This window comes from Salmo salar, chromosome 23 (assembly GCF_965601325.2).
Source record: "Salmo salar chromosome 23, fSalSal1, whole genome shotgun sequence".
In the NCBI taxonomy this organism is placed as follows: Eukaryota; Metazoa; Chordata; class Actinopteri; order Salmoniformes; family Salmonidae; genus Salmo; species Salmo salar.
In genome coordinates this window covers 4,198,246-4,211,382 of record NC_138313.1, presented here as the reverse complement: position 1 = coordinate 4,211,382, position 13,137 = coordinate 4,198,246, and the positions used below count along the sequence as shown (strand labels likewise).

General features: G+C 46.5%; 1 protein-coding gene across 2 annotated transcripts in view; it reads right to left on the bottom strand.

Moving 5' to 3' along the window:
- Positions 1-582: 582 nt before the first annotated feature.
- The window catches only part of adgrl4 (adhesion G protein-coupled receptor L4), a 34,021-nt gene continuing 21,466 nt past the window's right edge, over positions 583-13,137 (bottom strand). The window contains exons 8-17 of one of the 2 annotated variants that reach the window (XM_014168617.3): positions 5,056-5,169; positions 4,610-4,809; positions 4,078-4,257; positions 3,074-3,277; positions 2,625-2,845; positions 2,471-2,537; positions 2,113-2,204; positions 1,656-1,824; positions 1,301-1,402; positions 583-1,109 (exon numbers count right to left, since the gene is read on the bottom strand). In XM_014168617.3, the coding sequence (XP_014024092.1) occupies positions 1,340-1,402; positions 1,656-1,824; positions 2,113-2,204; positions 2,471-2,537; positions 2,625-2,845; positions 3,074-3,277; positions 4,078-4,257; positions 4,610-4,809; positions 5,056-5,169 (1,310 nt within the window). In that variant the 3' untranslated portion in view covers positions 583-1,109; positions 1,301-1,339. Of the gene's footprint in view, positions 1,403-1,655; positions 1,825-2,112; positions 2,205-2,470; positions 2,538-2,624; positions 2,846-3,073; positions 3,278-4,077; positions 4,258-4,609; positions 4,810-5,055; positions 5,170-13,137 lie in introns of both variants that reach the window. The other variant, NM_001173573.1, reaches the window with a different exon arrangement.

Sequence of the window (13,137 nt, the reverse complement as noted above, 5' to 3'; positions counted from 1 at the left end):
AGATACGCATAATAAGATCATACATGTAACGTTAGCTAGCGAGCTAGATAGCTAACGTTAGCTAGCTAGCTAACAGTACACTAACTTGAAATGAAAAGACTGTCAAAATTAGAAATGTGTAAGATCTGTAAATGTAGCTAGCTAGACTATCTTATGCATCATGGATGGACCATCTCCTGTCGGATGTCATGGTTGCCCTTAGTTTGAAGATGTAATCCAGAGACAGGCATTTTTGCCATCTCCTTAGCTATCATACTCAAATTCCACTGTTTCGAAACTCGGTCCTCCAGAAAGTGGAGAGCATACACATAACGTTAGCTAGCAAGCCAGCCAAAAAACACGTTTTGATAAAAAAAATTGTTTAGGTTCAAATGGCTCTCCTGTGAAGTAGTGACCCGTGACATATGCCTAGTTTCTTGAAACAGGTCACAAATAACTTCTGTTAAAGGGATGAGAAGATAAAGAAAACACCTTTAGGTTTTACAAAGTGGGAAACGTTCAGAAGAGGTCATTATATCTATATTTTAATGCATTTGATTTGTTTTTGACTAACTTGAATAATTTACAAACTTATGACACACATACTGAAAAAGCTGAATCTTTATTAAAAGTAAATACTTAATAGGCCATACCATGCCGTGTTGGTGTACTACCCTCATCCTCCATCTGCTAACAATGAAGAGAGATTTTGATAGAAAACAGAAGTGCAAACTGGTGAGCACCAAGTTAATAAGGTATCTGAGAAACTGTTAAGTAATGTGAGAATGCTCAGTCATTAGAAAAAAATAGAACAGAAGTAAGATTCTAGGTTTAAGATGAGACAGTGAAATGTTTAGTGCTAAAAAACTAACCCTCCAAAAATTCTCACAAGTCAAAATGTAGAATATTAAAGGTCGACTCAGCGATATGACGTAGATGTAAAAAGCATAGTGGGTCAATTTCAGCAACAACTCGGCTGTTTTGGGCCCGTGGTGAAGCGAACCCGTGCACATGCTCAGATACTGCATGCGACTGTGTGTGAGAGAGAGAAGTCTTGCATCTCGCTTATCGCAATATCTGCGGTGCTGCTTGTGGCAATGTCATCTCCCAGAGTCTACCTTTAAGTCAATCTTACAAGAAGGAGAAAAGAGATTTAAACACAAAACATTCTTTGCTACTTGAACAATTTGCATCAGTTGAACAAGTCTGTTCTCATTATTATTCTCTTTGCCTGGTAAACAAAGCATACATGGGGGTAAAGATATTGCAGTGCTGTACTCTACTTAAAAAAAAAAAAAAAGACTCCAGAGTCTCCAGTAACCTTTGCTGATGATGGGCCCTCTGGATTTCGCAGCCTTGTTCATCTCAGGCACTCAAAACAACATGGCACATTTTTGAACAGCCGGTAATACTCCTCTTGGATCTGGTAAAGTCAAATGGAATGGCGAATGTATTACATGCATTAGTTAGCATCAGTGTGTGGATGAGGTAAAATATGACATTTTTATAATGAAGGAATGCTAAAGTAATTACAAATAGGGCCAGAAGTTGTTTATCTCCTGACCATATGATATGTCCAGGCAAAACTCTGCGCCCTGCGTTTCTCCTGGTCAGGTCATGTGGTCAGGAAAAACTTCTGCCCATAATTATGAACCTATTTGAGAGAAAGGTTTTACCTTTCTGGACAACACACAGAGGAAGATGAAGATGAACATCCCTTGGAAAGCGTTGGCAATGGTGAAGAGATAGGCTGTGAGGGTAGTCTCGTTGAGAATGTGCAACACGCCAAATGTCCAGGTGGCGCCCAGGACGAACAGAAGGGCAAGGGCACCACGAGCACAGGACCTGGAAGGACCATATATGGTTTTGTCATTGTTAGCCATATTCTGACTTGATGTACAGTATGTGTGCTTAACTAAGGCTCATACAATCAGCTTAATGCTAACGTTTGTAGCTCAAGTTCTGCCCTAAAGTAAAGTATCTGCTCAATATTCAATACTTCTGTGTGACAATTTTACTAACTGTAGTCATCTTTATTTTTTATTTTTTTTACACATGTTGAGTTTTCCTCAACAAACACTGGGTCTTTGGCATAAAGTCAATACATTCTTGGGATGTTTTTATCAAGCTTACCTTATGTTTTGGTAATGGCTAATCTCAGGCTTCTTCACAGCAGTGTGTCGGTACACTTTGTAAATGATCACTCCAAAAGCCAGGAGATTGACCTTAGACCGGATAGACACATACAAAACCATGAGAAACAACCTAGGACTACTGCAATATGTTCTTTGGAGTAAACAACTTTTTGATGTAATTGTGGAATGTCATCAACTTTATTACCCATTACTGACATGCAAAATGATAACATGTTGTAAATGATTTAATCAGTGTTTCCAGACATTTCTGAAAGAAAGGAAATTCTTGAATGTCCAATAAAATTTGTGAAAATGTATTGAAAATAATATGATGAAATTAAAATGTTGAACCTTACCAGGATAATCAAACACGCTGGCCCAATGAAACTCCAAATAAAGTTATTTTCTGTGCTCAGCCAACACCTTTGAAACATAAAACATTATTTAACCACATGCTGGTGTGTAGTGCTACAACAACACCTAACAAGCACACTCCATTTTTCTACTTACACTTTATTGGTACCATAATACTTGGAGCCAAGTGTAGCCGAAATGGCCACCACCACTGCAGGGCTTCCATATCCAAAGATGTAAAAGTTGCGATGCAGGAATCCTTTGTTGTAGATGACACCGACCACTATCAGATACAGATGGATCCCCTCAATGCACATCCAGGCAAACGCCGCTAAGAAGAAATAATGGAGAAGCCCAGCAATGATGGAGCAGAATAGCTGAGGGCAGACAAAGAGAAACAAAATTGACCTTTATCATATTAGACAGACTTACCATCTATGAAATCGTATAAGACAAGGGTGACTGCACATGTAAACAAATGCAAATGAGATGCAGACGGAGGCACAAATACACACACAGGTTCACTTTATTCAACATACTGTCTGGCTACGTTCAAGAATATACTGTTCAATATTTATTGGAGCCGAAGTGCAGTCAGTGCTCACTTTATGGGTGTTCATATTGATCCCGACCAGAAAGATGAACTCAGCCATGAAGAGGCTGCAGCACAGGTTCTTGTGAATGGTGGTTCTGGTACTCTGTATCTCACTGAAGAACCAGAAGGTGAAGATGCACATGGACAGGCAGATGATGGAGATGATCATTCCCAGCTGAGTGATCCTGGTCAGAATGTTGTAGTGGGCCGCCATCTGAAAAGAAGAACCAACACAGCGGGAAGGCGAATCATTTTTACAGCTCATATTCCCCCTCTCCGTGCTTCTCCCCTAGTTTTGTTGTTGTCAGAAAATAGAAAGTGACATCTCATTTGAAAGCTTCAGCCCTTGTGGTTTTGGAAATCAAACTCAAATCTTACTGCTGGCAATGTCATAAGAATGCCCTGTGCTTTTCAAATGGGTGTGTTCCTATGTGAATTTGCACATGTTTAGAACGACACCATTAGGTAAACAATCTGACTTTCTTTTTCTTTTTTTTATCCTTTTGTAACAGTAATTGGGGACATATTTTATTTCAAACCTAGACTTTCAAATCTCCTTTTCCCCAAACAAAAAAGCTGTACATTTCAGTTTTTTTAGCCTGCAGTATCTCGGTACTTTATGAGGGTAGTATACAATATTATGTGTTGTTTAGAAAAGGCCACCGGAAGGCGTCAGAGTTTGAGAGGTTAAACCTACAATCTAGTAGGTGTGGTTGAATGGTATAGCCCCCAATACTATGTATAGAGCCTAAAAGGTTGTGGGTTCAATCATCATTCACATTTTCTATTCTCCTGCCCTATATCCCTCTATATTTATGTGCTGTCTGAATAAACAACAAAAAATATAAGAGGGTGCAATTCCACTCTCCTTAAAAAAAATATATAAATACAAGTTAGCTTGTCTTTTCTATAAAAAATCACTTCCATTTTGCCTTTCATGCAAGATGTTTAGATCACCAACAAGACAGCCACAGGGGAATGGAATACATTCATATGGATGGTATGGACACTTACGTTGGCCCGTCCAGAAGACATAAGAATGGCGAAGTGTGTGAGGTGATTGCAGGAGCATGTGGTGGTGGTGCTGTTGACGTGAGTTTGCTCACAGCCCTGTGTGGCCCAATGGCCCTGCATGCTGGCCGGATCGTACTCCCAAAAGGCACATTTGGTTACATCATCTTTAGTGTCAATAGGCTTCAAAAGAAAGGGAATGAAATAGGATAGGAATTGGATATGTTATGGCAAAATATGTTTTTGAAAAAGGTACAAAATAAATGGGGTGGTTCGTGTAAAACAAATGGCTACCTTATGATTGTGGAAATACTGAACAACCATACCATGCCTGCATGCACTTTTAAACTAACAGAGGGCCATACACATTAATCACAACGCTCCATAACTTAACTTAAATTGTAACACAAATCTCCTATTGACATCAAAACAGGATTTACAGGAGTGTTGTAATTTTGTGTGTGTCACAATTTAGCGGTCTGCCACTGGAGAGATAATGGATGAGTCTAGGCTGTCTGTGTGACTGCAAACATACCACTGTGTGTCTGAGAGTGAAGGTCACATGGTCCACCTGGTACATGTCAGCAGGTTTGATGGCAGCCGCTATCACCCGAGAGTTCACAGTGATTTCCCCTGTTTCTGCGTAGCTCGTGTAGTCTGTAACACCAGGGTCAGTGTTTGGTTTCAGGATGCCACCGACACTGTCATACCGCAGGAAAACTATGGACACACTTCCTGATGTACAGAAAAAATTATATTGAATTTGAATGTAGTAATATTGAAGTTTATGTCAGATGTTGATACTGTAAGTGCTAGTGTCTGGTTCTACATTTGACAAATGTAGAGGTTCCCCCAAAAACAATAACATTTGACTTGTTACTTTGATAAGATTCTCATCACATTTAAATGCATCTTTAGCTGACAATAATGCCTTAATGTTGTCATAGTGAATGTTTTTTTCCCTTTTATCTGATCTCTTACCATTTTTGTTTCCCTCATGCCTTTTAGGATTTAAATTGATACGATCTCCTCCCATGGAGACAGAGAGCTCGGGTTTCTTAGTTTGCTGGACATCAAAAGTGTAGAGTTTAATTTCTGTATATGAAAGAACAGAAATTATTCAGTTGAGTGGAATAATAATTGTCTGATTAATACAGCATCTGCGTCAATAGAGAACGGATTTCCAATAAACCTAGATCTTAACAACACATAAACACTTTTCAGCATAAAACTGACTTTAACCACATAGCATCATCACCTGCAGAAATGTTTTTATACAATCAAAATGGATATGGTCAAAAGTAAGCATTGTGGCCTCCCGAGTGGCGCAGCGGTCTAAGGCACTGCATCACCGTGCTTGAGGCGTCACTACAGACCCAGGTTCGATCCAAGGCTGTGTCACAGCCGGCCTTGACTAAGAGACCTGTGAGGCGGCACACAATTGGCCCAGCGTCCTCCGGGTTAGGGGAGGGTTTGGCTGGCCGGGATTTCCATGTCTCATCGCGCTCTAGCGACTCCTTGTGGCGGACCGGGTGCCTGCAAGCTGACTTTGGACACCAACTGGACGGTGTTTCCTCTGACACATTGGTGCGGCTGGCTTCCGGGTTAAGCGAGCAGTGTGTCAAGAAGCTGTGCGGCTTGGCAGTTATGGAGGACGCATGGCTTTTGACTTTTGCCTCTCCCGAGTCCGTAGGGGAATTGCAGCGATGGGACAACACTAACTAACAATTGGAGAGAAAAAGCGGTAAAAGTAAAAAATAAATAAAGTAGGCATTGAATAGCTTTTGGTGTTAGAGTTGGATGTAAAGGAGAAAACACATTGCACCAAATGGCGGTCTGCTGTTCATCTGCCGTTTGTTCACCATTCGTTCAGCGCTGTGTGTTTTAGGGACCAACCGCCGGTAGGCATCTAACTGTCGACATTTTCTCAGGTTTCTACATGTAGAATCGGTTTGCAAATTACGGTTGGCACTCTGTTCAGAGGTGCCAAGTACAATCGGCCATTAGGCCTGCATAAGACTTTTCAGTCATTTCAACAGTAAATCACTGAATGCACAGAAAAAAAATAAGTTAATCTGTTTTACAGCATTATTGCTGTGGATTTCACAGCATTATGGGTAAAATTATGAAAATAGTGTTATTACCTATAATTGGAAGCCTCCAGTAAAAATGAATCCAACATACTGTACTTCTTTACAGTAATATCTTATTCCTACTGTAGATTCAAATGATCGGTTTCAGGTGCCAACCTCATACTGTCAGGTGAGACATAAAGCTAGACTATTTTAGTAAAATATCTTCTTGAAGCTGCTGTGAAGTGGAAGAATATTTTCAGCAGCTGCTGGGTAGGTACCTTGACTTGTTTATCTTTATTGCTAACCAATGTTGAATTACTACATGTTTTCCTAGCTAGCTAGCTGCCTTACATTTGCTAGCTAGCTATAATAAGCTAGCTCAAGCTGACACAAGCCATTTCGGTCCGCTCTAAATTGCTCATAAATATATTTCTGTGACACCTAGAAAAAAAAATAAAAAATAAATCACCCAGATAATGATTGTTGTGATGATAGGCGTCGCTGTACCGCAGCCGCTGAGTGCCATAGAGAATAAACTGAGTACAGATTCGTAACCATTATGTTTTCACCATTTCTACAGAGAAAATGGCTCGTTTCTAGCAGTTCAAAGGATATTACCCATATTACCGGCACAACATTATTCTTTTTCGGATTGAAGGGCCGCATTTTACACATAAACCACAGCTTCAGCGAATGACTAGTGCACCGATGTTGTATTGAGGTGCTTTCCGATCTAAAGTGATTCCACTGGGGAGCTCTATCACAGTGTCACCATTGGTAGGTAGTAACGTGGCCAATAATTTTTCCTCCCAGGATTATATTTCAAGTAAGATAACAGCCTACAAAAGAAATTACTAATATTGGTAGCCATCTAGATGTCCAGTGATACAGTATGCTAAATGGGGAGAGCATGAACGGCAACAACACCGGGACAATGTCCTCCTTACCTGTCACTGTTCACTCGGCTCTCAGCTGTGCAACATTCGTCCGTATCCATATATCCTCTCAAACTTTGTTGCATAATGTTACAGTATTAGCCAAACCTGTTCACTTTACCAGTAGTATATAAACATTTGGTGGCAGAGAAAGAAAGGAAAATGTTGTGAGTCTGGTATATCAATATTTTATTGGATTGAAATAGGTGAATCTAGCTGTCTTATTTGTATTTGTTCAATGCCTCCATTGATTTCATAAACTACACAGAAAATATAAATGCACATGCAACAATTTCAAATATTTTACTGAGTTACAGTTCATAAGGAAATTTGTCAATTGAAATAAATAAACTAGACCCTAATCTATGGATTTCACACATTTTCACTGAGAATACAGATATCCATCTGTTGGTCACAGATACCTTCAAAGAATAGTTAGGGGCGTGGATCAGAAAACCAGTCAGTATCTGGTATTACTACCATTTCCCACATGCAGCACGACACATCTCCTTCGCATAGAGTTGCTTAGGCTGTTAATTGTGGTCTGTGGAATGTTGTCCCACTCCTCTTCAATGGCTGTGCAAAGTTGCTGGATATTGGCGGAACTGGAACACGCTGTTGTACACTGGGACATTTTCAGCTTCTAGGAATTGTGTACAGATCCTTGCGACATGGGGCCGTGCATTATCATGCTGAAACATGAGGTGAAGGCGGCGGATGAATGGCACGACAATGGGCCTCAGGATCTGGTCAAAGTATCTCTGTGCATTCAAATTGCCATCGATAAAATGTAATTATGTTTGTTGTCCATAGCTTATGCTTGCCCATACTATAACCTAACCGCCACAATGGGGCACTCTGTTCACAATATCGACATCAGCAAACCGCTCGACCACACGACGCCATCAGTTGAAACCGGGATTCATCCGTGAAGAGCACACTTCTCCAGTGTGCCATTAGCCATCAAAGGTGAGCATTTACCCACTGAAGTTGGTTACAACGCCAAACTGCAGTTAGGTGAAGACCCTGGTGAGGACGGTTAGCACGCAGATGAGCTTCCCTGACAGTTTGTGCAGAAATTCTTCAGCTGTGCAAACCCACAGTTTCATCAGCTGTCAGGGGGGCTGGTCTCAGACGATTCCGTAGGTGAAGAAGCCGGATGTGGAGGTCCTGGGCTGGTGTGGTTACACGTGGTCTGCAGTTGTGAGGCCGGTTGGACGTACTGCCAAATTCTCTAAAATGACGTTGGACGTGGGTTTTGGTACAGAAATTAGCATTCAATTCTCTGGCAACAACTCTGGTGGACATCCCTGCTGTCAGCATGCCAAATGCATTCGTCCTCAAACTTAAGGCACCTGTGGCATTGTGATGTGTGACAAAAATGCACATTTTAAAGCGGCCTTTTATTGTCCCCAGCACAAGGTGCACCTGTGCAATGATCGTGCTGTTTAATCAGCTTCTCCATATCCCACACCTGCCAGGTGGATGGATTAGCTTGGCAAGGGAGAAATGCTCACTAACAGGGGTTTAAACAAATGTGTGGACAAAATTTGAGAGCTTTTTGTGCATATGGAAAACTCTGTGATCTTTTATTTCAGCTCATGAAACATGAGGGCCAAACATGTTTTTATTTAACTAGGCAAGTCAGTTAAGAACAAATTCTTATTTACAATGATAGCCTACCGGGGAACAGTGGGTTAACTTCCTTGTTCAGAATGACAGATTTTTACCTTGTCAGCTCAGGGATTGGATCCAGCAACCTTTTGGTTACTGGCCCAACGCTCTAACCACTAGGCTTCCCGCCCGCCGTTCTCAACCCCTACAATAACCCATTCTTCCAAGAGCTCACTGAGTTTGAATGAAGCCCTTTAGTGTGGTAAGTACACACACACCACACACACACACACACACACACACACACACACACACACACACACACACACACACACACACACACACACACACACACACACACACACACACACACACACATTCTTGAGCCCCCACTGGGAACTGTTGGAGCTGAGCATGAGAGTGGCCTGGGGGGCCCTTTCTTGCTGTGCAGTTGTCACAGCGGCGGCAAAAGTCCTCCACATCCCTCTTGTGCTGCCCCCAGTAAAAGCCCTGACGGAGGCGGCGGAGTGTTTTTTGTGACCCCAAAGTGTCCAGTCCCCACCTCCGCCATGAGTACTCTGGAGCACAGCCTCCCGCAATGCTTTTGGGACCACCACCTGCCACCTCTCCTCTCCCATAGCTGACTCCTTCCATGCCCGCTGTAGCACGCCATCAGCCAGCCGCAGTCTCTCAAACTTTTACCACAACCCTTTGGTCGCGAGTGAGAGCGCTGTCACCTCTTCCCATGGTGGCCTCACCTGCACCTCTACCCACTGTAGCACTGGCTGTAGGTCTGTGTCCCGTCCCTGCTGCTGCCCCCATTCAGCCACGTCGACAGTCTGCAGCTCACAGCAGACCGGCCTGCTCGCCCGGCACACTGTGGCACAGACCCCCTCCTCTGCACTCAGCGCTCTCTCCCGTCCCTCTCTCCGTTCACAGTGGCGGCAGCCATCTGCAGTACAGGGCCGACGGGACATGGCGTCGGCGTTGGAGTGGCGTGCCCCTGCCCTGTGCACCACTGTGAAGTCATACGGCTGAAGCTCCTCCAACCAGCGTGCCACCTGTCCCTCCGGCTCTCTGAAAGACATGAGCCACTGGAGAGCAGAGTGGTCAGTCCTCACAGTAAATGGCAGGCCACTCAGGTAGTACTTGAAGTGTTTGATGGAAGCCACAACAGCCAGGAGCTCCCGCCGGGTGACACAGTAGCGGCGCTCATGTTTGTCAAATGTTTTGCTGAAGTACGCCACCACTCTCTCCCCCTCTGGCCCCATCTGGGCCAGCACCCCACCCATGCCCACATTGCTTGCGTCTGTGTCCAGGATAAAGGGCAAGGTGAGGTCAGGAGGGCGAGCACAGGGGCCCCGATCAGTGCACGTTTGAGGGTTTTGAAGGCCTCCTCACACTCCACTGTCCAAGTGAAAGCCTTGTCCTTCGGCAGCAGGCGGTTCAGGGGAGCAGCGACACTTGAGAAGCCCCGTACAAACCTCCTGTAGTACGAGGCCAGGCCCAGGAAGCTCTTCAGCTGACGCTGGTCGGTGGGGTGGGCCAGTCTCGGACAGCCCCCACCTTGTCCTCCATGGTGCTGATCCCCTCCTTCCCCACTTGGTGGCCCAGGAAGGACACCTCTCTCCTCATGAAGTGACACTTCTCGGGGTGGAGCTTCAGACCAGCGGCAGCCACCCGCTCCAGCACACGCCGTAGCGCCACCAGGGCTGACTGGAAGGAGCTGCCATGGGTCAGGATGTCATCGAGGTATACCAGACACTGCTGTCGGGGGATGCCATCCAGCACCCTGTCCATCAAACGCTCAAAAGTAGCTGGAGCGTTGCACAGGCCGACGCACAAGACCTTGAACTGCCAGTGTCCCCTGTTAGTGGAGAATGCAGTTTTGGCTCTGGCCTCTGGGGAGAGGGGCACCTGCCAGTAACCACTGCGGAGGTCTAGTGAGGAGAACCAGGAGGACCCCCTAACCAGGTCCAGCGACTCATACCCCATACCCCATACGTGGTATGGGGTATGAGTCCTTCCTGGTTACCTCATTCAGCCGCCTGTAGTCCGCACAGAACCTCAGCTTGCCCCCCTTCTTAGGAACCATGACAACTGGCGCCGCCCAGGGGCTGTCTCAGGACTTGATGAAGTCTGCCTGCTGCATCTCCAACACAGCCTTGTCTGCCGCCTCCTGGCGTGCCAGCGGGATACGGCGGGGACGCATCTTGATGGGTCGAGCATCACCTGTGTCGATCTTATGCTGCACCAGATGAGTCTGACCCACCTCTTCCTCACTCAGTGCAAAGCTGTCTCTGAATTCAAACAGCAACTGCCACAACCGTTCCTGCTGCTCGGGGTCAAGACCAACACAGTTCCTCCCCCATATCTCCCTCACTGCAAACAGTGTCCTCTCCTCTCCCATTTGTGGTAGCTGGGCTGGGGGGGTGCGGCCCGGGCTCACGGAGGGCTGTGTCGTGGAGGTAGCTGGGGGAATGTAACACAGCCGTAGGTGACAGGGGGGCTGGGGAAAAGTCACACACAGATGTGGGGGAGGGGGGCAGCCATGAGTCTCTGCTGCTTTAACTGTTGGCGTAAAGGGTTTGTTGGGTTGAGTGAATGTGATATTAGGGGGGGGGGGGGGGCATGGTGACTGCCGACCCTCCCTGGAAGCTCAGTGTGCCCCCATTTAGGTCTAACTGGCAGCCTGTGCTCCTAAGAAAGTCCAACCCCAGGATACAAGGGTCCTGCACAGCCGCCACCCACAAAGGATGACGCACAGACCTGCCCCCTACTGTCAGAGTCATTATTCCCCTTCCTTTCATGGGTGCCAGCTCACCTGTGACTGTGCGGAGCTGCATAGTTGTGGGCTCACACTGAGTCCAACCTGATACAATATCTGGCCTCACCAGGGTCACTGTGGACCCCGTGTCCACCAGGGCAGAGCAGGGCACCCCCTCCACAGTGACAGGGACATGACAAAAGTCCCCAACACAGGTCCGGCCCACCACAACAACAGGCTCCGTCTGCTTGCCCTCGTCTGCTTCTGGGGGAAGTGGAGGCTTGCTTCCCTGTCTGGGCCGGTGGGCTCCTCCTGAAGAAGATGGTGGTTGGGATAGAAAGCCAGGGGTCTGCACTACCTGGTCTATGCGGACCCTGAGCCATTTCCCTTAGCTCTGGGCGACTTGGGGCATTCCCGGCGCAGATGGCCTGGCCGGGGACCCCGGCGTATGTTTCGTTCCGCCTGTAGCGACACAGCACAAATGAGTTCTGTCATATCAGCCACCCATGCAGGCTTTTCCGGGTCTGGGCTGCTCTGCCCCCCAGCTCGCACAGAGGGTCTGCCTCCCTGCACCCCCACCAAAGACCCAGCTGAAGCCCCAGCCCACACCAGCTCCTTCTCCAACGCCATCTGCAAGGCTATCTGCAATGACTCAGGATGAGCCAGCTGGGTCTGTATGCGCAGCTCCGTAGGAGAAAGCGCCTGTATGAACTGGTCCCGTGCTAGCTCGCTCTGCACGGAGGGGGGCATGTGAGCATATGCCCGCCGAGAGAGGCTCTCAATGTCATTAGCCAGCACCCGTAGAGGCTCTCCAGGCTGCCTGCGTCTATTACTCAGTTCGGAGCGCAGCAGCCCGGGCTGTACACACTGTCCATAGCGCCTCCTCAGTGCTCCCACTAAGGCACCATAATCGCGTCTGTCCTCGGGGCTAATCAATATCAAACAGGCCAGAGCATCATCCGTGAGGCATAAAGCCAACTGCAGTGCCCTATCTTCATTCGACCACCCCCTAAAATGAGCTAATAGTTCAAAATGTGCATGAAAAGCTTCCCAATCCGCCTTACCGGAATACTTTGGGGTCTTAACGGATACGGACACAGCCGGGGCTGGGCGCCGCCATGTTCGTTTACATCCTGAGCCCCAGATTCCTTGTCCTGCCACGTTGACGTCACCCCTTCGGTCCACCCACCAGAATCTGCGCGAAGCACAGTAGACAAAGCACTCATGCCCGCTTCAGCCGCCATCATTCTAACGTCCTCCCTCAAGTGGCTTCTGGGATCCGACGCCCTGGCGATCTCCTCAGCCAGATCCTCCGACGTCCATGCACACGCATCTCCTTGGCCATAATCGTCCCCTACCTCCACCTTCACTTTTGGATTCCCTCGAAGCATTTTCAACCCCAATCTCACCTACGGTAGCTAGCCACCGAAGTCAGCTAGCTAGCTAACTTTTATTCACGTTTTTACTTCTGACACCAAAGTAATGAAACAGCAGGGAGCAGGTCTTGAACCCTCGACCTTCAAGCCCGAAGTCCGGTACGCTATCGACTGTGCCACAAAAGCATGCTCGAGCGGCAGAGTCGATTTCCGCGCTTATAAACCCAGGGTCGTCACACTACTCCCTCCTTTCAAAGAGCGCGTCCTCGCGCTAACTTGTGACTCTACGTCTTACA